The sequence below is a fragment of the Trachypithecus francoisi genome, unplaced genomic scaffold, assembly GCF_009764315.1.
Source record: "Trachypithecus francoisi isolate TF-2019V2 unplaced genomic scaffold, Tfra_2.0 Lachesis_group15, whole genome shotgun sequence".
Classification (NCBI taxonomy): Eukaryota; Metazoa; Chordata; class Mammalia; order Primates; family Cercopithecidae; genus Trachypithecus; species Trachypithecus francoisi.
This window is the reverse complement of record NW_022681460.1, coordinates 54,672,406-54,696,445: the sequence shown is the minus strand read 5'-3', so window position 1 is coordinate 54,696,445 and position 24,040 is coordinate 54,672,406. Positions and strand designations below refer to the sequence as shown.

At 41.2% G+C, this 24,040-nt stretch overlaps 1 protein-coding gene and 1 pseudogene across 7 annotated transcripts in view; one reads left to right on the top strand and one right to left on the bottom strand.

The window, feature by feature from the left end:
• Window positions 1-24,040, top strand: part of CDK19 (cyclin dependent kinase 19) — a 226,907-nt gene that overhangs the window by 189,564 nt on the left and 13,303 nt on the right. For 6 of the 7 annotated variants that reach the window (XM_033234887.1, XM_033234890.1, XM_033234893.1 and 3 more), the window contains 3 exons: window positions 10,882-10,939; window positions 17,425-17,556; window positions 23,889-24,032. In XM_033234887.1, coding sequence (XP_033090778.1) covers window positions 10,882-10,939; window positions 17,425-17,556; window positions 23,889-24,032 — 334 coding nt within the window. The remainder of the gene's footprint in view (window positions 1-10,881; window positions 10,940-17,424; window positions 17,557-23,888; window positions 24,033-24,040) is intronic. The other variant, XM_033234889.1, reaches the window with a different exon arrangement.
• Window positions 2,300-9,785, bottom strand: LOC117098055 (annotated as a pseudogene).

Below are 24,040 nucleotides of genomic sequence, written 5' to 3'. Positions count from 1 at the left end.
CCACACATGTAATCACAGCACTTTGGGAGGCCAAGGGGATCACGAGGTTAGGAGTTCGAGACCAGCCTGACCAACATGGTGAAACCCCATCTCTACTAAAAATACAAAAATTAGCCAGGTGTGGTGGCATGTGCCTGTAATCCCAGCTACTCAGAAGGCTGAGGCAGGAGAATCGCTTGAACCTGGAAGGCAGAGGTTGCAGTCAGCCAAGATAACGCCACTGCAATCCAGCCTGGGCGACAGCAAGACTCCGTCTCAAAAAAGAAGATAAGGTTTCATGGTGTTCTGCATACCAATCTTGTACATTCTTTGATATATTTATTCCTAGGCATTGTATGGTTTTTCTTGCTATAGAAGTGTTACCTTTGAAAAATTATATTCCCTAGCTCTTTTTTTCCTGGTATATAGAAATACAATTGACTCTTTCATTTTATTCATTTAGCCAGACAGCTTGGTAAGCTCTGTTACTATTGCCAACAATTTGTCTGTAAATACTTCGGTTTTCTATGTAGATAATTATAGCATCTGCAAATAACAATACTTTTGTTTCTGCCCTTCAGTCTATATGCCTTTAATTATTGTTTTATAGTACCAGGTTTATATTACAATGTTGATTTTAGAAGTGGTGATAGTAGGCATTCTTGTATTATTTCTGATTTTAAAGGAAATGCTTCTAATGTTTCCTTCTTAATTTTTTGGTGTGTGCCTGTTGTCAGGTTAAGGTAGATTTTTTCTAGCCTAACTTGCTGAAAATTTATCATGAATGGGTGTTAAATTCTATCACCTGGTTTTTTTCCCCAAGCATCTATCAAGATGATTTTATCATTTTCTTCTTTAGTCTGTTCATATGGTGATAAACTTACATAGATTTTCTGATATTAAGCCATTTGGATGGATTTGGTTTACTAATATTTTGTTAAATATTTTTACAGCTATATGCATGAGTAAGGTTGGCCTGAAGTTTTTCTTTTTCATTCTTTGGTTTTGCTACCAACATTATATTGACCTTCTAGAATATGTTTGGAGCATTTCATCTTTGTCTGTTATGTGACAGTGTTTGAATTATATTGAAACAATCCGTTTGTTGAAAATTTTGAGAACTCGCCTTTAAAATCATCTGTGGTTGGTGTTTTCTCAGAAAGATTTTTAACTACAGTTTTAGTTTATTTAGCATTTCTTAGTTTCTTCAGTTTTTGTAATTCATTGTAAATCAATTTGTAAGTTACATTTTTGACTTTATTTACATTTTCAAATTAATAAAGTTATTCTTGGGATTTTTTAAATTTTTCTATTCTCTACTGGATCTAATGTAGTTTATTTGCACTTTTTCTCATCTTGCTCCAGTTGTCCCAAAGTCTTCATAATTCTCTCTGGTTCATGGATTTCTACCTTTTATCTTCCCCCCCGCCCCCGCCCCTGCCCCTCTGCACCTCTTTTGTAGTTCTAAAACACCAGAGGAAGGAGAGGCTTGGGTTTCGCTGGTTCTGCTTAAAAACATCATGGCTTTCTGTTCCATTGTTGGGGGGAAGGAGTGCGCGGAGGTCCCAGCCCGCCAGGGCGACTTTGGTGATATCCCTGGTCTCTTGCTGCATAGACGAGGCTGGGGTGCAACCTCGCATGCTTCGAGGTTACTGGCCGGCCGGACCCGAGCCGGACGGTGCGCTACCTCGTATCACCACCAGGGGGCGTTTGTTCCCTCTGGCTTTTCCTTTGGGGGTCTTAGAGGGGAGTGCAGGGGTAGGGAGACAAGAGAGTGTAGACAGCACAGAAATAGTGTGGGGTCGCGGTGGGTGAAGCAAGATCGTGAAGGCCTGGGGCCATAGGCGGAGACCTTCCTCTGTGTCTGTGGGGAGTCCTTGCGGCCACGAGAATTTCAGGATCCTGGGTTCCCCATAGAAGACTTGGAGGATGGCGGTCACACGGACCGAGGCAACAGTTACAGCGGCGGGAGATTTTCCTTCTCTCACCTGCCAGGGAGCTCCTTCCTACCACTTGGGAGGACCAGGAAACACTGCTGCCTTCCAACGTTTGCGCGCCACCCTGCGATGGGTCAGACGCCAGAACTCACCTATGCGCAGCGGAACGGGTGAGGCAGCCGAGGTGGGTTAACTGCATCGATAGGGACGGCTCTGAGTCCCTGTCCCTAAGCCCCGAAATGGACGAGTTTCCAGAAATTCCCAGAGGGGCATATAGCAAAGCCAAAGGGAAAAGGGAGTAATAAAACTAACTTTGTCTTTCCCGAATCCCTGCTCCCCGCCCCCTCCGCCGTTGGCCCGGGTGCCCCCCTGCAGGCGGCGGTACTCGGCACTACTTCAGCACCTTCAGTGACAGGTGGAGGCGCACGTCGGTTTCCCAGGGCACCACGCTGGCACGGAACCAGCTGGGCTCCGCCTTTTGGGCTTCCTGGATGAGGCGGTGCATGGGGTCGCCGCGGCGCGGGAAGGCCACGTCGCCGCCCGCTAGCAGCCCCATGGGGCAGAAGTCGTTGGCGCCGTCGCTCCTGGGGAAGAGGTGCTCGAAGTGCACGCCGTCGTGGGCCCGCTCACGCAGGTAGTAGCTGAGCACCTTGTGCATGCACATGTTGGCGGGGCAGTGCGCGCAACTGTGTGTATGGAACGGCCGCAGAGCCAGCTGTCCCCGCGGGTCGGACCCGGACTAGTTGCCGAGGATGCGGCGGAACAGGCTGTGGTGGCCGGTGGCGCGCAGCGCGCTCTCCATGCCAAAGGTGTTGGCATCAGAGATGAGAATCACCTCGAAGCAGGTGCCCTGCTTAGCCACAAACTGCAGCGGTTGCCCATGCCTGGCGACAAAGGGATGGCTTCGTAGGTGGCGCGCAGGTCCCGCGACCGCGCACCCTGCTTGCCCAGGTACTGGAAGACGCACTGCATGTACTTGTAGAAGCTCATCGCGGTAGATGGCTCGCAGGCTCTCCTGCGGCTGCTGGCCTGGCACGGTTCGCACGATTGAGTGGTCACTGTTTTTTGTCCACGGTAGTCTCGTCGAAGTCGAAGGTCAGGAGGAAACGCGGCCCGCCATGCGCGGCCATCCCGCGGTCCCTGGATAGGCACTGGAGGCCAGAAACGGGAAAACAGCTGCTCAGTGTCCATGCATCACCGTGGACACCACCTGTAGGGACTCTGTTGGCCTCCAGCCATCTTCAAGAGTTCGGGAATTGGAGGGGACGCAGTGTCTTATCCACCCCCGGATTTCTGGGCTCCGCCTCACGAGTCCCTCCAGTACCGAGGGACCACGGATCATGTGTGTCTGAACCGACCCCTCACTTGCCGCCGCCCCGCAATCCTACCCTTTATCTTTCTACTTCTACTTTCTTTTGGTTTATTCTGTTGAACTTTTCTCTCTTTCTCTGTTTTTAAACTTCTTGAGCACATAACTCATTGTTCTCAGCCTTTCTCTCTTACTAACATAAATATTTAAGGCTATACATTTTCCTTGTAAGGACCGTATTAGATGCCTTCTACAAAGTTTTGGTAGATAGTATTTTCATTATTTCAGTTCTGAGTATTTTAAACTTTTTATGGTTTCTCCTTTTACTCTGAATAATTTAGAAATATTTAAAATTTTTCAAATATATAGAGTTTTACATTTATAGTTTTGTAATTGACTTTCACCTTAATTGGATTGTGGTCTGAGAACATCGTCTATTTGATAAAAAAATTTCTTGAAATTTCTTGAGAGCTGTTAGTATATGATCAGTATTTGTAAATGTTCCATGTGTGCTTGAGAAAAATGTGTACTGTCTAATTATTGGGTAGAAAGTTGTATATATGCTCTCTAGGTCATCCTAGTTAATTGTATCCTTTGGATAGTCTGTATTTTACTAATCTTTTGTCTGTTTGACATATGAATAATTGAGAAAAGTATGTTATCATTGACCTTTTCACTCCCTGAAGTTATATTAGTTTTTGCTTCACATTTTTTTTTTTTTTTGAGACGGAGTCTTGCTCTGTCGCCCAGGCTGGAGTGCAGCGGCACGATCTCTGCTCACTGCAAGCTCCGCCTGCCGAGTTCACGCCATTCTCCTGCCTCAGCCTCCCGAGTAGCTGGGACTACAGGCGCTCGCCACCTCACCTGGCTAGTTTTTTGTATTTTTTTTTAGTAGAGATGGGGTTTCACCGTGTCAGCCAGGATGGTCTCGATCTCCTGACCTCGTGATCCGCCCGTCTCGGCCTCCCAAAGTGCTGGGATTACAGGCTTGAGCCACCGCGCCCGGCCCACATTATATTTTTTAAGTATGTAACAGGTTTAGGATTAATGCCTCTTCTTGGTGGGTGAATTGAACTTTGTATCATTATATAGTGACCATCTCTAGCCCTATTTGTTTTTTGAAATTTTTAAATTTTTACAGGCACATAGTAGATTTCTACCCTTTTTCTTCCCCTGCCCCCCACACCCCTTCACCTCCTTTGTAGTTCTAAAACACCAGAGGAAGGAGAGGCTTGGGTTTCACTGGTTTTGCTTAAAAACATTATGGCTTTCTGTTCCATTGTTGGGGGGAGGGAGTGCGCGGAGGTCCCAGCCCGCGAGGGACTGGGTGTATAGTAGATGTGTATATTTATGGGTTACATGAGATATTTTGATAAAGGCATGCAATGTGTAATAATCACAAGAGGGTAAATGAGGTATCCATCACCTCAAGCATTTATCCTTTGTGTTACAAACAATCCAATTCTACTCTTTTAGTTATCTTTAAAAGTACAATTTAATTAGTATCTGTAGTCACCCTGTTTTGCTATCAAATACTACTTCTTATTTATTCTTTCTATTTTTTGTGCCCATTACAGTCCCAGTTCCTCCTCCCTCCTGCTCCTACTACCCTTCCCAGCCTCTGGTAACCATATTTCTACTCTCTGTCTCCATAAAGTCAATTTTAAGAAATTTTTTTTTCTTTTTCTTTTTTTTTTTTTTTGAGATGAAGTCTCTCTGTGTCACCCAGGCTGGAGTGCAGTGGCCTGATCTCAGCTCACTGCAACCTCTGCCTCCCAGGTTAAAGCAATTCTCCTGCCTCAGCCTCCCGAGTAGCTGGGACTGCAGGCGCAGGCCATCATGCTCGGCTAATTTTTGTATTTTTAGTAGAGACAGGGTTTCACCATGTTGGCCAGGCTGGTCTCAAACTCCTGACCTCATGATCCACCCGCCTTGGCCCCCCAAAGTGCTGGGATTACAGGCGTGAGCCACCATGCCTGGCCAATTGTTTTAATTTAAAAAAATTTTTTTTTTAGAGTTGGAGTCTCACTGTGTTGCCCAGGCTGGTCTTGAAATCCTGGGTTCAAGTGATCATCCTGCCTCAGCTTTGCAAAGTGCTGTGATCACTGTCCTGTCTTGGCTTTGCCTATAGAATAAATTCCAATTTCTTTAATGTGGTATTTTATTCCCAAAATAGTTTTCCAATTGCATTTCTACACCAAACATTCACTGCGCTTGTCACATCAAAATATATATAAACTCTCAATATGCCATGTCTGCGTATTTATGTGACTGTGTCCTTACCTGTAGGGTTCCATGAGCCTGAAAACTTTTTTGTTGTTGTTGTTGTTTATGCTTGTCAAAATCTTAGTTATCCTTAGCTATAAACCCAAAATCTTAGTACCCCTTTTTTATTTATTGAGCCACTTCACCCAGCCAGTTGTTTTAAATTTTTAGCTCCCACAAATAAATGAGAACATACAAAGTTTGTCTTTCTGTGCCTGGTTTATTTCATATAACGTAATGATCTCCAGTTCTATCCTAATAATGTTTTTGTCTTAAAAGCTATTTTGTCTGATGTTGCCATAGTTGACCCAGCTTTCCTTTGGCAGTTTGCCTAATATATCTTTTAACATCCTTTTACTTTCAGCTTTTATGGTTCTTACCTTTAGGTGGACCTCTTGTAAATAGCATGGATTTTGTTTTTAATCCAATATGGAAATACCTGTGTCTTTTAGCTGGAAAATGTATTGTTTTACTCATCAGGCCTAAGTTGGTAAGTGTTTCCTCCAGAAAGGGTTTGCTTTGGCTTCTACTGGTAGCATCTAGGTTTCCTTTAGTGCCCTTGAAGGTCTTGGTGATTGTGGGGTAGCAGGCTCAGCTTCCTTACCTTGCTGGTGGCCCAAGGCTCAGTGTCCTTGCTGAAGTGCATTATTGGCAGCTGCTCTCAGGCCTATCTTGCCTTTCCCTAACTCTCCAGCCACAAGGATACCTTATTTGGAGTGAGGGTAAAGTTTGTTATCTCTTGTGTGATCCAGGATGCTTCAAGGAATATTTCCTTTCTTTTCCTTTTCCTCTCCTTTCCCTTTCCTCTGCTGTCTCTCTCTCCCTCTTCCCCCTTTCCTTCTCCCTTTTCCTCCTCTCCCCTCCTTTTCCCCTTTCTGCCCCCTCCCCTCCTCTCCTATCAAAAACAGGGTTTCTCCCAGCCTGGCCTCGAAATCCTGGGCTCAGGCAATCCTCCCACCTCAGCTTCTGGAGTAACTGGGATTCCAGGTGTAGACCACCATGCCTGGTTTGTTTCTTATATAGCATATAGCTGTTCTGTTAAGGGCAGGGTCCATCAGAGCACCTAGTCAGCCGTAATAACAGATGTGACAATCTTTTGTATTCACTTTTTGTTTTCTTTTCCATGGTACTTATCAGTATATGATATGTTGTATACTTTGTATACTTATTTATTTATTGTCTTTCTCTTCTCACTAGACTGTAAGCTCCATGAGGGCAAAAATTTTTCCTGTTTTTGTTTTCTGCTGCTTCTGTAGCATCTAAATCACTGCCTGTTACTTAGTTTGTGATCAAACAATATTTGTTGAATGAATGAGGATTGAGAAGATGGTGTGAAAAGGCAATACCAAGTCTTGAACTCTTTTTCTTTTTTTTTTTTTTTGAGACAGAGTCTCACTCTTGTCGCCTAGGCTGGAATGCAGTGGTGTAATCTCGGCTCACTGCAACCTCCACTTCCCAGGTTCAAGTGATTCTCCTGCCTCAGCCTCCTGAGTAACTGGGATTACAGACATACACCACCATACCCGGCTAATTTTTGTACTTTTAGTAGAGACGAGGTTTCACCTCGGTCTCTACAGTCGGTCAGGCTGGTCTCGAACTCCTGACCTCATAATCTGCCCACCTCAGCCTCCCAAAGTGCTGGGATTACAGGCATGAGCCACCATGCCCAGCCAAGTCTTGAACCCTTACCTTGAAATGCTTTTGTATGTTCCTTTATGACCATTTTCACAAGTTAGGGTGCCCTTACTTTTCCCTAAACTATTTTAGCCACTTCAAACTGGTCTGTCTGTCTCTATTTTGTTGTCCATCCATCCTTTCCAATCCATCCTTCATATGGCTATCAGACTTTCTTCCTAAATATAGATATGATTATCTCACTGTCCTATCTTGGCTTGCCAAGAATAAATTCCAATTTTTTTATTTTTTTATTTTTATTTATTTATTTGTTTATTTATTTTTGAGACAGAGTTTTGCTCTTGTTGCCCAGGCTGGAGTGCAATGGTGTGATCTTGACTCACTGCAACCTCTGCCTCCTGGGTTCAAGCAATTCTCCTGCCTTAGCCTCCCAAGTAGCTGGGATTACAGGTGTGCACCACCATGCCCAGCGAAATTTTTGTACAATTTTAGTAGAGATGGGGTTTCACCATGTTGTTCAGGCTGGTCTCAAACTCCTGATCTCAAGTGATCCACCCGCCTTGGCCTCCTAAAGTGCTGGGATTACAGGCGTGAGCCACTGTGCCTGGCCTCTAATTTCCTTAATCTGGTATTTTATTCCCAATATAGTTTTCCAGTTGCATTTCTACACCAAACATTCACTGCTCTTGTCACATCAAAATATGTATAGGCTCTCAATATGCCATGTCTGTGTTTTTATGTCCTTACCTGTGGGGTTCCATGAGCCTGAAAAGTTTTTTTTGTTGTTGTTTATGCTTATCCAAATCTTAGTTATCCTCACTTAAAGTCATCCAGAGTCATCTTCCTAAAGACTATACTGATGTCCAATGAAACGAATCATTCATTCCATGCAGTTTTTCTTTCTATATTGTTACTTTTCATAATCTGCCCTCTGCCTCCTCTCTTCTCCTTTCTTTTCTTCTTGTTGGAGTCCACTATGTTACCCAGGCTAGAGTACAGTGGTGCAATCTCAGCTCACCTCAACATCCACCTCCAGGATTCAAGCAATTCTCCTGCCTCAGCCTCCCAAGTAGCTGGGACTACAGGCGCACACCACCATGCCCAGCTAATTTTTGCATTTTTAGTAGAAATGGGGTTTCACCATGTTGACCAGGCCGGTCTTGAACTCCTGACCTCAGGTGATCCACATGCTTCCGCCTTCCAAAGTGCCTGGGATTACAAGTGTGAGCCACTGTGCCCAGCCTCTGCCTTGTAGTCTTCAAAGCTGTTTTCCTGTGTTTTCCTCCTAGATTTAAGCGCCTTAAAGTCAAGAACTTCATGTTTTATTTCTTGTTGTTCCTAAAGGCCTGAAGTACAACACTTTATACATAATGGACCTTTGATAAATAGTTTTTTCTTTCTAGTAGGGTGAACCAATCTCATCTCATGTTTTCAGGTATCACACTCTAGTGATAATAACTTTCAAATCCAAATCTTCCTCTTCTCATTCCTCTGGCTAGTATGACTTAGGCATCTCACATTTCTCAAACTCTTTCGTTTTATTTATTATTTTTTGAGACAGGGTCTCACTCTGTTGCCCAGGCTTGAGTGCAATGGCACGATCACAGCTCACTGTAGCCTCAACCTCCTGGGCTCAAGCAGTCCTCTCACCTCAGCCTCCCAAGTAGCTGGGATCACAGGCATGTGCCACCATGTCTGGATAATTTTTGTCTCTCCATGTTGCCTAGGCTGGTCTCAAACTCCTGGGCTTAAACGATCCTCCTGTTTCGACTTCCCAAAGTACTGGGATTACAGGTTTGAGCTACCATGCCTAACCATTTTTCAAACTCAATATGTTGTCTCCTCTTTATTGTTCTTTATTTTTAAACCATTTCCTCTTACAACTTTTCTATGTCCATAAAAGGCACCATTATTCTTCCAGTCACATAAACTTAAAACTTTGGTAAAATCTTTACCACCCTTTTTCTTATTCTTTTAACTTAAGCCAGTCACAAAGTCCTGTTAATTTTCTCCTCTAAAATGCTTCTCAGCTCCATACCTCCCTTGCCATTTCTACTGACAAGACATTGGACAGAGCTCTTACCACCTCACACCCAGTTCCACTTCCTCCTCCTCTCCTATAAACTCACTGACTGTAATATAATGGTCCAATTACTTCACTTGGCATTTAAGACTATCCAGAGTCTAGGTTCATCCTACTACTCTTAACATGAGCCCTTTTCAGAATAAATTTTTTTTTTTTTTTTTTTTGGTGACAGGATCTTGCTCTGTTACCCAGGCTGGAGTGCAGTGGCGAATCATGGCTCATGGTAGTACCCTGGTAGCCTCAATCTCCTGGACTCAAGCAGTCCTTCCACCTCAGCCTCCTGAGTAGCTGGGACTCCAGGTGCATGCCACCACACTAGGCTCTTTTTAAAAATTATCTGTAGAAACAGAATCTCACTCTTTTGTGTTTTGCCCAGGCTGGCCTTGAACTCCTAGACTCAGGTGATCCTCCCGCCTCGGCCTCCCAAAGTCCTGGGATAACAGGTGTGAGCCACTGCACCTGGCCGAAGTCAGACTTCCGTGTCTTATGCATACCTGGTCATATCCTTTTTCCACTCTCTGTGGTGTCCTTGCCCTTCCTCTGCTCTGCCATGATGGTTCCTGTTCATTTTCATATCCGTCTAATGGACACCATTCCCACTTCCATTCCCAATGAACATTTCCCTTAATGGAATCTTTAATTCATCACTTCCTCCTTTGAATTAGTTTTTTTAGTGCTTTTTGTTTTCATTGAAACATTTTTAACAATCAGCAAATTGAAAGGGATCTTTAAAGTAATTCAGCTTAATCTTGAACCCAAGACCTCAGTCTTCTCTGTAACTCATACATGGCACTAGCTTCTAATATTATACAATGCTTCTTAGTTTTCTTTCTACTTATGTAGTAAGCATCTGGAGGTTAGGAACTTAGTTTTTACTGTGCTTTTGTTTTCCCTCTTAAAGCTTGGCATGGTTCTTGATCCTTAGAAGATACTGAAAATACATTTGTTGATTGAATAAATGAGTCCAATAAGTTAAAAACACATACATTTTCCTCCGAAGACTTTACAAAGGAGACTCACTCTCTCCCCCTTCCAAAGCCTATCTCAACAGTTTTTCTGTTTCCAAGTGTCTATAGATAAGGGTGACTGAAAATACCCTTTGCAGCCCACTCTTTTCTTTTTATAGTTCTGTATTAGCCTTGGTTTTTATTTTCCTACATCTTGAAATTATATTTGGAATTTATTTCTTTTGCATGTATGATAGCTGATGCATGAATTTTAATAGAGTTGTTGAATGCTGATCATATTTTTCTATGGTAGTTTAGAAATATTTAGGAAGGAATATTCCATTCGACTTATTCACATGAAGGCGATTATGTTGTGGTTTGAAATTTTATATAAAAGTTTTCAACCACATAAACTCTGTGCAGGTTTAAAAATTATTAGTTTTTTCTATGGGATGAATAGAAATGATAGCTTTAATTGCTTTGTAATTATTTGTATGACATAATTTTGCAAATAAGGTGTGTTTCCATAGCAAGGATGTTTATATAAAGTTAGTGCTGACTTCAATTATGTCAAATGCTTAACTCTGTAGAGGACGCTTAATATTTGATTTAGTTTTGATGAAAATACAAAAATGATTTTTCATATGATAAGAACTTTTGTCCATTTTAGAGCATGTCAAAAGAATAAACATGGTAATTTGAATGCTCTATTTTTATTTCTAGAAACCAGCAAATATCCTAGTAATGGGAGAAGGTCCTGAGAGGGGGAGAGTCAAAATAGGTAGGTAATTATTCCTAAAATAATTTATTTAAAAACTGAAGTTAACTGCAAAGGTGGTTTCCCCTCTTAATGCCCTTATTTAGGTAGTTAATTTTAAATTTACTTTCTCTTATTATTGTTAGAAAATATATTGGAAAATGTAGAAAGATAGTCTGCAAAACTCCTAGGCTTTTTCCCAAAATAGGATTCTTTAGTTCTAAGTTGAGGCATCACTGGAAATTGACAAGTAAGTTCACAAAAGCATTCGATTCCCATACAATAACCCAAGCATGTGTTTATGTCACCACCACTGTCCTGCACAGCCACCTTAAATACAATCCTCTAAATCTTACCTTTGTTTCAGGTTTACCAAATATTCTCTTCCTGAATATTTTCCTCCCCACCCTGAGCGAATTCATTTAAACCTTCACAGGTTCTCCCTACGTCACCACACCTGGCCTGCATGTCTTGAGCCAAGTACTAATGTATCTTTGCCAAATGGATATATATGTTTACAGACTCTCTTAGCTGCCTCTCTTCGATTGAGGCACTAGCAGGAATCTTATTTGTATATTAAGATTTCCTTTGTAATCCTGAATGTTCTAAAAAATAATCGGCATCATTTATACCTATTACATATTTGGGGAGAAGATGAGCTAATAAACGCTTTATTCTAATTTCTTTTTTTGAGACAAGAGTCTCTCTCTGTTGCCCATGCTGGAGTGCAATGGTATGATCTTAGCTCACTGCAACCTCCGCCTCCTGGGTTCAAGCAATTTTCCCTGCCTCAATCTCCCAAGTAGCTGCGACTCCAGGCTCCCGCCACCATGCCTGGCTGATTTTTTTGTGTATTTAATAGAGATGAGTTTCACCATGTTGGCCAGGCTGGTCTTGAACTCCCAACCTCAGGTGATCTGTTTGCCTTGGCCTCCCAAAGTGCTGGGATTACAGGCATGAGTCACCATGCCCAGCCTATTCTAATTTCTTTTACTAGAAATTATATTTATTGAAAGTTGAATGCTTTTTAGAAATATGTTAAAATGTATTCATCAGCCTGATTTCTTTGCTATTAGAATATACCATGCTAAAGGTGATGCAGAATTGTGTTCACTTGACCCACTACAAATTCATGCTGCCCTATTTCAAGCCTGCCCTGCTGTTTGGTTTTCTACTTCTTCAGTTAACTCCCTAGCCCAGTTGCTAAAGAAGCTGTTCTAAACCAACCCTTTTCTTTAAACACTTCTATCCTAAATTTGCTGAGATTATCAGATTCATTCAAAAGTTTGATGTTAATTAAGTAGCTGGTAGCTTTCTTTCTCTTCCCTCCTCCACTTCCACCATACTTTCTCACTTATCTCTATTTTTATTTTACTCTTGCACACCTTTTCTTAGAGGCATTTATTGAGTTCCTATTTTTTGCCAGATACAGGTGAAAAGGAGGTAAAGGATGGTCTCTTCTGTGAGAGACAGTAAAATGAACAGTTTACTATACATTGCAATAGGTACTTTCATATGTTACCTCATTTATTTTACACAACCACCCTCTGAAGATAAGGAAGACAATATTTAGAGAGGTTGTAGCTTCCTCAGCCTGTCAAAGCTAGAACTTGAATTCCAAGTCCTGAGGCTCTTTCCCTGCAAACATCCCTGCATAGTGATATCAGAGCTGTCTGGTGTGACCTCACTGACCTCTACTCTGTGGCTGTACAGCCCTGCCCTTGAGAAAGCCTCTATGAAAGAGAGACTTTCCCTTCCTAAGTCCTATCTACTAGTGCCCTTCGTAGCTTCTAAATGTCTTCCTACCTTAATGAAACTCCTCATAGTACTGCCATTTTCCCCTTCTCAAGTTTCTCTTTTTCACCTTTAAACCTTCATCGTCTTCTTCCCAATTTAAAATAAATCTTATATCTATCTTGTTTTCTTTAGCACTTGTTCTGTTCATTTCCCATTTTGTTCCTCTACTTTTAGAACACATGATGTTCTGCTTACTCTAATTTGTTATAATTTGGCCTCTAATTGCATCCCTCTATCAAAAGTCCTCTCTAAAAGGACACCTGTGACCTCTACCTTACCAAATCAAGTGGCCTGTATTAATCACCTTTCTCCTTTACTGCAGTAAACCATTTGTTCTTCTGACGGTCTGGCTTTGAGGGTGTTTTCTCCCTTGGTCTATATGACATACCATAATTCAATTTTTCTGCCTCCCACTTTTGCTGTGACTTTGCATTTTATTCATTCTTGCCTCTTACTCCTACTAACCTGTTGTTTCCAGGCACTGGCTTAGGACATGGCCTCTCTCTAAAATTACTTCTTTAGGAAATTGATAAGTTGTGGCCTCAGGATCATGGATTTATGAAAATGATTCTAAGATCTTGATACCAGAGTCTAATCTCTCACCCTAGCTGAAGTCTTTATTTCCATTTGGATATCTTGCTGGTAACTTACCCTCCATTGTCCCAAACCAAATTCATCATCATCATCTTGTTTTCCCCTTGTTTGTTCCATTCGTCACCTTTCTCCCAGTCACCCAAATCTAATTTCTTCTCTTAGTACTCCTTAACATAAAATTCTGTACTCTGGGCGGCCCACTTAGTTACCTCACTATTAAGAGTTTTAAGATTGTAATTCTACCAAGATTAGGGATAAAACCAGGGTTAAAAATAAGAAATAATTAATGATAAAGATCTAGTGGACAGTCAAGATAGTTTATTAAATGGATTTTAAATTTTGTTTTAGTAGCCACTATTTTTTTTTTAAACATTAGTAATGCTGATGCCTATGCCTAATGGTTTGATACAGTGTTCTTTTTTGGCTTAAAAGAAAAGGATAGTTGGGCTGGGCACGGTGGCTCATGCCTGTAATCCCAGCACTTTGAGAGGCCAAGGCAGGCATATCACGATATCAAGAGATGGAGACCATCTGGCCAACATGGTGAAACCCCGTCTTTACTGAAAATACAAAAATTAGCTGGGCGTGTTGGTGCGTGCCTGTAATCCCAACTACTTGGGAGGCTGAGGCAGGAGAATCGCTTGAACCCAGGAGGCGGAGGTTGCAGTGGGCCGAGATAGCACCACTGCACTCCAGCCTGGACAACAGAGCAAGACTCCATATCCAGGGGGCGGTGGTGGGACAAAGGAGTGGGTAAGAAAAGGATAGTTGCATGGAAAACACATTTTGCCCTTTGCTATATCTGAGCCTTCCCATTCTCAGCAACCTAAAAACTTCCCAGGCCTTACCTAAAATGCTTATTGCCTTCCTCCTTTGCTGTTCAAAATAATTCATCCTTCAGGATCCAGCCCAAATCCTTTCAATTTAGTCTGCTTTTACAAATGTTTATTGTACATTGTTCCAGATAACATAATAAAGGAGAAATACACCTTCCCCCAGGGAACTTAGCATCTAGTAGAAACCGGTAACAACTTCCTTTATTCTCACAGTACTTATCACTTTTTTGCTTCTACTCTGTATATTTTGTCATCTCACCTTCATGTAAGTTCCTTAGTGGTAGACCTTGTTTGTTGCTGCGTTTCATCATTTGATGCTAATTAGTACCCACACCAGAATTTTACTACCCTTATCCATGAACTGTAACAATTTCATCCATGTGTAATTTTAGAAAGTCAACTGTTACAGTAATCTTTAGGCTGATTACCTTTTGTCTAAATTAGTAATTATTTGAAAAGTAGTTTGAAACTCTTTTAAAGTTCATAAAATACATGGGAATTGTTTTTAAAAGTATCTATTTTTTCCTTCTGGCCTTGATTTCATCTGTGAGTGAATATATGAGGCTTAGGTAAAACTTAGGAGGTAGAGAATAACGGGAGAAATATTGGCTTTAGCTAACTTCACTTTAAAATGTTTTTCAATGGATGAAACAGCATTCCATCATATTACTTTGTCATCAACAACAATTAGCATTTATTAAATATATAAAGCAGTGCCTTGAATATTGTGTAATATTGTAGAATAATAGGTGTAATATTGGTAGAATGAACTTGAATATTTTTGTTTGGTATAGGGACATGTAGTTTAAAAAGAGTAGGCATCACCACAGGCTTCCTTTGGATAGCTTTAGTTTTTAAGAGCTAGATACTCCAAAGCATTCTCAAAACAGTCTTACAAATTATTCAAAATCCAAAGAAACAGAATCACTACAGGCTGGGCGCAGTGGCTCATGCCTGTAATCCCAGCCCTTTGGGAGGCTGAGGCAGGCAGATCACTTGAGGTCAGGAGTTCATGACCAGCCTGGCCAACATGGTGAAACCCCATCTCTGCTAAAATACAAAAATTAGCCAGGTGTGGTGGCACGTGCCTGTAATCCCAGCTAATAGAGAGTCCGAGGCAGGAGAATCACTTGAACTTAGGAGGTAGAGGTTGTAGTGAGCTGAGATGCCGCCACAGCGCTCCAGCCTGGGCAACAGAGTGAGACCCCATCTCAAAACAGAAACACAACAAAAAACCCAAACTTTCTATAAATTAAAAAGATTTTTTGCCTATTCTGCTATGTAAATGTAAATTACAATTTTAATGTATGTTATACCATAGCACATTAGTTTTAGATTAAATGACACTCTGTGGTTGAAAATTTTATGTGCATTTATGCATTTTATAGTACACTGGGGCCCCTTATACTATCAAAATTTGTTATATATATTATGTATTGAAATTACAGAGGCTTATTTTTGTGACTTTGCCTTTGTGACTTGCAATTATCATGTGTATAATTTGTTGGATGTCAGATTTAGTAGTTAAGAAGGTAACTCCTAAATTATAAAATGGTTTTTGTTTGAGTACTGGCATCTTTATTTACTATCCCTGTGACCATAGACAAGTCATTTAACTGCTTTGGGCCTTAGATTCTTCATCTCTGAAATAGGGAGCAAAATACTGATTAAACCAGTATTCTTATGAGGATTCAATGAGGTGAAATATGATGTATATGAAAGCCATTTGTAAACTGCAAAGGACTTTGTAGATAAAAGGTATTTGTTATTTATGATATCTTAAGAAAATTAGTTTCAAGGATCTTATTGCAGTAGTAATTTTTTTTTACTACTTTTATATACCCCTAATATTTCAACTGATTAGCTTTGGTTTAGAGCTTTGTTAAATGCTGAATTACAACAAATTATCTTTTATGTGTTCTGTGTATATTCTTGAAAACATGCATGTGATGTGCTGATTACCATTCAGCAACTGGCTCTCTGGAGCAAAAAATGTCCCAATTTGTAGCATTTGCTGTTTTCCATGTTGTAGATACTTCTACCATAGCCAATTCCAAATCACCAGTATGCTGTCATTGAATGCAGAATTGGGAAAAGATGTGTATATATCAGTTCTTGTGAGTTTGTTGGATCTGGCTGCAGCACACACTGAACTAAGACATAGTCAGGTTTTGTTTGTTTGTTTGTTTGGTTCGAGACAGAGTCTTGCTCTGTCTCTTGTTTGTTTTGAGACAGTCTTGCTCTGTCACCCAGGCTGAAGTGCAGTGGCACAGTCTCAGCTCACTGCAACCTCTGCCTCCTGGGTTCATGTGATTTTCCTGCCTCAGCCTCCTGAGTAGCTGGGACTACAGGTGCACGCCACCATACCCAGCTGATTTTTGTATTTTTAGTAGAGATGGAGTTTCACCATGTTGGCCAGATGGTCTTGATTTCTTGACCTCATGATCCTCCCACCTCAGCCTCCCAAAGTGGTGGAATTACAGGCGTGAGCCACTGCACCTGGCCACAGTCCGTTTTTAGATGTATAAGCATACAGAAGTCATCATTAATCAGGGAGACTTTTGAATTGTTTTATATTTCAGAAACACTTAAGAACGTTTTTATAACTGTCTGTGAAAGCCAGAAATCTGAAGTCAGACCTGGATTCTAATTCTGCCTCTGCACTTACTAGCTGTGTGACCTTAGGCAAATCAGAATATCTTTTTTGGGGGGGCGGGGGATGGAGTCTCACTCTGTCACCCAGGCTGGAGTACAGTGGTGTGATCTTGGCTCACTGCAACCTCCGCCTCCTGGGTTCAAGCAGTTCTCCTGCCTCAGCCTCCCAAGTAGCTGGGATTACAGGCGTGCACCACCATGCCCAGCTAATTTTTGTATTTTTAGTAGAGATGGTGTTTCGCCATGTTGTGCAGGCGGTCCCTAACTCCTGACCTCAGGTGATCCGCCCGCCTCAGCCTCCCAAAGTGCTGGGATTATAGGCGTGAGCCACCACGCCAGCCCAGAATGTGTTTAAGCTTCAATTTCTTCATCAGTAAAACAGGCACAATAATAGTATCTACTTCTGATGGTAGATAATAAAGGTAAATGAAGTAATTCCTTTCTGGTACCTGGTGTAGACCTCTGGTTAAAAAGGGAGGAAAAGGATTGCTTTATAAGGTCAGCAGCTATTATCAACCTTGCATGGTTCTAATAATGCATGTCAAACTGAATTTTACACTTGATCTTAGCCAAAAGGGTGAGAAACAATCAAACTGAATTTTATGTTAATTTATTTTATTTTTTTAGCTGACATGGGTTTTGCCAGATTATTCAATTCTCCTCTAAAGCCACTAGCAGATTTGGATCCAGTAGTTGTGACATTTTGGTATCGGGCTCCAGAACTTTTGCTTGGTGCAAGGCATTATACAAAGGCCATTGGTAAGTTGGTCTAAAATGATTTACTATCTTGGCATCTAACGATCATAAATATAAAATGGTATAATAATAAAGCTACTTGATAAAAACCATTTTATACATTTTTGTAAAAGTCCTATTCTATATTCCTAGATTTCTGGTAGATTTGGATTCTTAACTGTATAGGAGAATATGGTTATTTTAAAAGAAGAAAGCATTTTCTTTCAGAGAATAGAGGTATCAGTATCTGATCCTGTTGAGTTGCTATGGAAACAATAACATGCATATTTTATTTTGTACTTAGTAGCTGTTGATCAGAAGAACTGGAGAGAAGTTTAGAATTGTTTTCTTCACAAAATGAAAAACAAAAACAGGAGTAGTGCAGTATTGGAAAGAACCCCTTCTATTTGGGGAAAAGTTAGTCACATCGTTTAAGCAAGAAGCAATATAACTAATCTTTCTGTCTTGCCATTACAGTTATGAGAATGGCAGTTTCTCCATTAAGGTAGGAAATAGAGTCTGGGTAGATTAGCTGTGCTCAGCATCTTGCCATCTCATCAAGTTAAAAAAAAAACTGAGTAAGAAAATCTGTTGTAAACACACTCTCTGTAGGATTTAAAGTCTGCCTCAGAACGGTGGCTTCAGAGATTTGCTACCTGGTGACTGCAGTATCCTCAGCCGCCCCGCTGCGAATGGAGGGAGTCATTAGGAGCTGACCCTCCTCAAACCTAGAGATTTCTTTAAAGGAAGGAAAAGAAGAGAGTAGGGCAGAGTACATTGTAGCTGTTAGAAGGGCTAGTTCTACAAGGTATCCAAATTTCCTAAGTATATTTCTTTAAATTTTCCTTATTGAATTTTCTGTTTACTGGCATTAGTCGCATATCAGTTTTGGCTACCTTTAGCTGCTTTTGTTGAATTCTATTTAATAAAGGCACTGCAAGTATAAAGTTATTAAAAATAGACAAGCACAATCCTTTCTCTGCTAAACAAGCTTATGAAAAACCTGGTGACATCCAAAGAGCTGCAAAGGAAATTCTCACATTTGGAAAGATTAGACCGATAATTAGCCTACTCATGGGTTAAAGAAAGAAAACAAAAATTAAAATATAGTAAGTCCTCATTCATCAAGACGTCTGATTTCTGCAAAACTCGGACACCAGAGCTCATTTAGATTTTGTCCAGAGACAGAGACTCTAGTACAGTGCTGGGACATTGTAAATTACGGATAAATACTGCTGAATAGTTTTGTTAAAATAGTGAAAAATCCTCTGAGTAGACTGGTATGTGTTTGACAGTAGAGGAATGTAAGAGTGACAGCAGACCCTTACCTGTGCAGCTGGGCCTCTGGTAAGGCAGCAGAGCAGAGGCTACCAAGGCCAGGTGTCATCAGTGGGCAATGGCAGCTGTCTGCAAAAGGTGAGAAAAGAACTACGGACAGCAATGGAAGGGATGGAATGGCCCTGAGAGTGAGGAGCTAACACCAGAGCCTGCCTGTGTACGTTCTAACCAGTGATTTTTACTATGGAGCTGTATTTTTGAGACTTTTAGAATTGTAAGTTTGTTTTTTCTGTCATTTAGGTCTCTCCTTACCCACTGTTGAAAACAGTCAAATCCCTTAGACAACCTCAGAAGGAACCAGAGGATAGGAAGAGACTGAAAGTAAGCCAGGGAAGGAAAGAGTGTTAGTTGAAAGTAACAGGTGATGCCTTAAAACAGGTTAATGACAGATAACCCAGGGCACGAGGAAGGGAGAAGAGGATGCAGTCTCCGCAGAAATCCATATGCCTTAGGCTTAATCCAAACACTAGGACAGTCTATATCTAGAAGGGAGATTTCCATTAGGAAAAGGCACATTCAGTCAAAACCTTCTGTTAAGCTAAATGACTCCCCACCAATGTCTGTCCCACTCTCAGAGAATCTAACACAGCAGGTCCATGCCCTTAGGTAGGTGATTCTGTTGTGCGTGACCCATATACTTTGCGAGCCCACACTCTGAGAAGCACAGTTTTATGAATATTTTCTGATTTACTTTTCTCTTGTTGAAATGAAAATAGATGCTTTTTAAAAATAAATGTATTGGATATGAATTGAAAACCAATTATACTTCTTATTCCTCAGGGTAAGGAAAAATGAAATTGAATTTTAACTGGCTTGTAACTTACTTGCTCAGTAAATGAAATTTACTGCTTAAAGATAAAAACATAATCACTAATTTCTAATTTTAGTCAGTTCCTGATTACCCATTCTGGATAGAAGGTAGGAGAAAGTTAAGACAGAAAGAAAGAATAATACCCAAATCAGTTATCTTAGGGCTTCAAATATGTTAATAGACATTTATAGGTACATACTTACTCACTTTTTCATACTCTTCTCCTTACATGGTCCATGTTAGAAATGAGTACTTAGGGCCAGGCAAGGTGCCTCATGCCTGTAATCCCAGCACTTTGGGAGACCGAGGCAGATGGATCACTTGAAGTCAGGAGTTCAAGACCAGCCTGGCCAATGTGGTGACTTCCTGTCTCTACCAAAAATACAAAAATTAGCCGGCCGTGGTGGCACACACCTGTAATCCCAGCTACTCAGGAGGCTGAGGTGAGAGAACTGCTTGAATCCAGGAGGCAGAGGTTGCAGTGAGCCGATAGCACACCACTGCCCACCTGCCTGGGCGACAGGGCAAGTCTCTGTCGAAAAAAGAAAAAAGAAATGAGTGCTTTGATTTAGGGCATAGAAAAAAGAGAGTTTGATTATTTGATATCAGTGGAGGTTTATGGAGTGACATTTAGTGGGGGAGGGGAGTAGCGATGATGGTGGCAGCAGTGTTGGGGTGGGTGTGTGTATGTGTGTGTCAGGAGAACAAGTCATTGATAGAGGAAAGAAACCTGAAAAGTAGCTACAGATGGTGCAGGAGCCAGATGGCCTTTTGAAATTATAGGCTAATAGGAGGCAGAAACCCTTTGAATTTATTGCCATCTGCTATCTGAGGTTTCTTATCTTAGCAGTTCGCTGGGAACTCAAGACCCTGGCTCTTGTCCTTTGGATGGAGGACAAACCAGGAATTGGCGTGACTAGGCATATGCAGTAGTAGTCCTGGTAGACTGCATAGTAGAGGCAGTAATGAGGAAGAGAGATGGGACCATCAGAGGCAGCCATATCAGGGGGAAGAGTGACAACCAATATGACATGAGAAAGAGAAAAGAATTCAGAAATGGACACTGAGCAGTATTATTCTTCTACTCTGTAGTGATGGATGTTCATCATGATGATGACCTTGCTGCATCATTAAGGAGGATTACATTGTGTTTTATAGCCTCTTATGGTGGCAGGCAATGGTGTAATTAAAAAATGGTTATTGAAGGAATATGTTTCTATTATCCAAAAGGCTAAATTATGTGGAAGGAAACTGTACCTGAATGCGGTCAAATAAGTAAGGCATTACTGTATGGATTTTTCCATTTGGCAGTTCATTTCAGGAGAGAGCATTCTGATATGTCTTCTAGCTAATGGATATACAGTAGTCCTCACTTATCAGGTGGGAATATGTTCCAAGACCCCTCCAGGGGATGCCTGAAACTGCAGATAGCACCAAACCCTGTATATACTGTTTCTTTGATCTGATAACCCAGACGACCACTAAGTGACTAACCAGCAGGTAGTGAGTATACAGTGTGGATGAACAGAGGGATGATTCACATCCCAGGAAGATGGAAAGCATAGCATGAAATTTTATCACACTGCTCAGAATGGTACATAATTTAAAACTTATAAATTGTTTATTTCTGGAATTTTCCATTTAGTATTTGCGAATTGCAGTGGTTGACTGCAGGTAACTGAAACTGGAGGGCAAAAACTTGGATGAGGAAGGAATAGTGTAATTAACCTTTTTCCTTGTTTAGCTCATCGCAGAATGTGATTCCCATATTTAATAGGCTACTAAACACAGTACCTTTTTATCCCTATACCATAGTTTTTTGTTTTTTCTGAGATGGTGTTTTGCTCTGTCGCCCAGGCTGGAGTGCAGTGGCGTGATCTTGAGTCACTGCAACCTCCGCCCCCTGGGTTCAAGGGATTCTCTTGCTTCAGCCTCCCAAGTAGCTGAGACTACAGGCGTACATCACCACACCTGGCTAATTTTTGTATTTTTAGTAGAGATGGGGTTTCATCATGTTGGCCAGGATGGCCTCGAACTCCTGGCCTCAAGCGATCCACCTGCCTTGGCCTCCCAAAGTGCTGGGATTACAGGTGTGAGCCACCGTGCCCGCCCTATACCATAGTTTTTGAATTTTTATCTTTTATTTTATTTATTTATTTATTTATTTGAGATGGAGTTTCTCTCTTGTTGCCCAGGCTGGAGTGCAGTGGCGCGATCTCCACTCACTACAACTTCCACCTCCCAGGTTCAAACAATTCTCCTGTCTCAGCCTTCCAAGTAGCTGGGATTACAGGCATGGGCCACCACACCCAGCTAATTTTGTGTTTTTAGTAGAGGCAAGGTTTTACCGTGTTGGTCAGAACTCCTTACCTCAGGTTATCCGCCTGCCTTAGCCTCCCAAAGTGCTGGGATTACAGGCGTGAGCCACCACACAGAGACTGTCTTCTTTTTAAAAAATATTTACTAAATGGCATTTAAGTGGGCAAGTCTCACAAAAGTTAATTCACTTATACGTTTGTCAAAGCATTGTGAATATAATATTGTAGTCTCAGAATATAAGCTGCAGTCTTTCAGTGTGTAAATTTTAATAGAATAATCTATAACTGGTGATTTTAGATAGTTAATAAAACTTCTAAAGATGCCTAACTTTATCCTGAGGGGTGGGGTGGATGTGGGGTAGCATATAAGTGAATATATTTAAGTAAGATCTATGTCATGCAGTACTATATATAGTATTATTTATGAGCTTCTAGAGCAATTTGTTGAAAAAGCTGAAGCTAGTAGTCTTTGAGACAGAAGTTTTTTCCCCAGTTCTTTTTATTTTATTTTATTTTTTGAGACAGAGGCTTGCTCTGTTGCCCAGGGTGGAGTGTAGTGGTGCAATCTCAGCTCACTGCAACCTCTGCCTCCTGGATTCAAGCGATTCTTCTGCATCTACCTCCTGTGTACTGGGACTACAGGCGCGTGCCACCACACCCGGCTAAGTTTTTTTTTTTTTTTTTTTTTTTTTTTTTTGAGACGGAGTGTGGCTCTGTCGCCCAGGCTGGAGTGCAGTGGCCGGATCTCAGCTCACTGCAAGCTCCGCCTCCCGGGTTTACGCCATTCTCCTGCCTCAGCCTCCCGAGTAGCTGGGACTACAGGCGCCCGCCACCTCGCCCAGCTAGTTTTTTGTGTTTTTTAGTAGAGACGGGGTTTCACCATGTTAGCCAGGATGGTCTCGATCTCCTGACCTCATGATCCGCCCGTCTCGGCCTCCCAAAGTGCTGGAATTACAGGCTTGAGCCACCACGCCCGGCCTAGTTTTTGTATTTTTAATAGAGACAGGGTTTCGCCATGTTGGTCAGGATGGTCTCAAACTCCTGACCTCAAGTGATCCACTCACTTCGGCCCCCCAAAGTGCTGGGATTACAGGCATGAGCCACCGCGCCCATCCTCCCCAGTTCTTTTGTATGGTCTATACTGTCTGTCTAGACTCAAAACTTGTAAATTCTGCTCTATCATTATACATTGGATGGCTTTAAAAGAATTACATCACCATGTCTGATGATGATATTGTTTCAGTATATCAGATCTGAGTATTATGCGTGGTATTAGATTATCAATTGAATACTTTAATGATTAAATTATTCACAGTGGTTAGATATGGTGAGACCTTGTCTCTATAAAACAATTAAAAACTTAGCCAAGTACAGTGGCACACACTCATAGTCTCAACTACTCTGGAGGCTAAGGCAGGAGGATTGCTTGAGCCCAGGAGTTTAAGGCTTCAGGGAGCCATGATTACAGCACTGTACTCCACCCTGGGTGACAGAGACCCCAAAAACAACAACAAAAAAAGTGGTTAGAAAGACCTTTGCCTAAATCTAAAGAATTTGTTTTTTGCTAAATTGACTTAACCTGTTTATTGTTATCAGAAAATTTACAAGTAAATGTTTTTTATTTGACTTTCAATCTGTTACATGATGATATAGCTATTTCATGTCATACATATATATATACACACACACACACATATGTATACATACATATATACACACACATACCCACACATATGTTAAAATACAAAGTACAATAATGTTTTCTTAATGCACTTATTGTACTTTGTATATTGATTTACTGAAAAGTATTTTTATAAGTAGACTGGGATTATATCTAGGAATTATAACCAAGGAAATATATACAAAAACTTATGTTTCTTCCTTCCTAGATATATGGGCAATAGGTTGTATATTTGCTGAATTGTTGACTTCAGAACCTATATTTCACTGTCGTCAGGAAGATATAAAAACAAGCAATCCATTTCATCATGATCAACTGGATCGGATATTTAGTGTCATGGGGTTTCCTGCAGGTAATTTA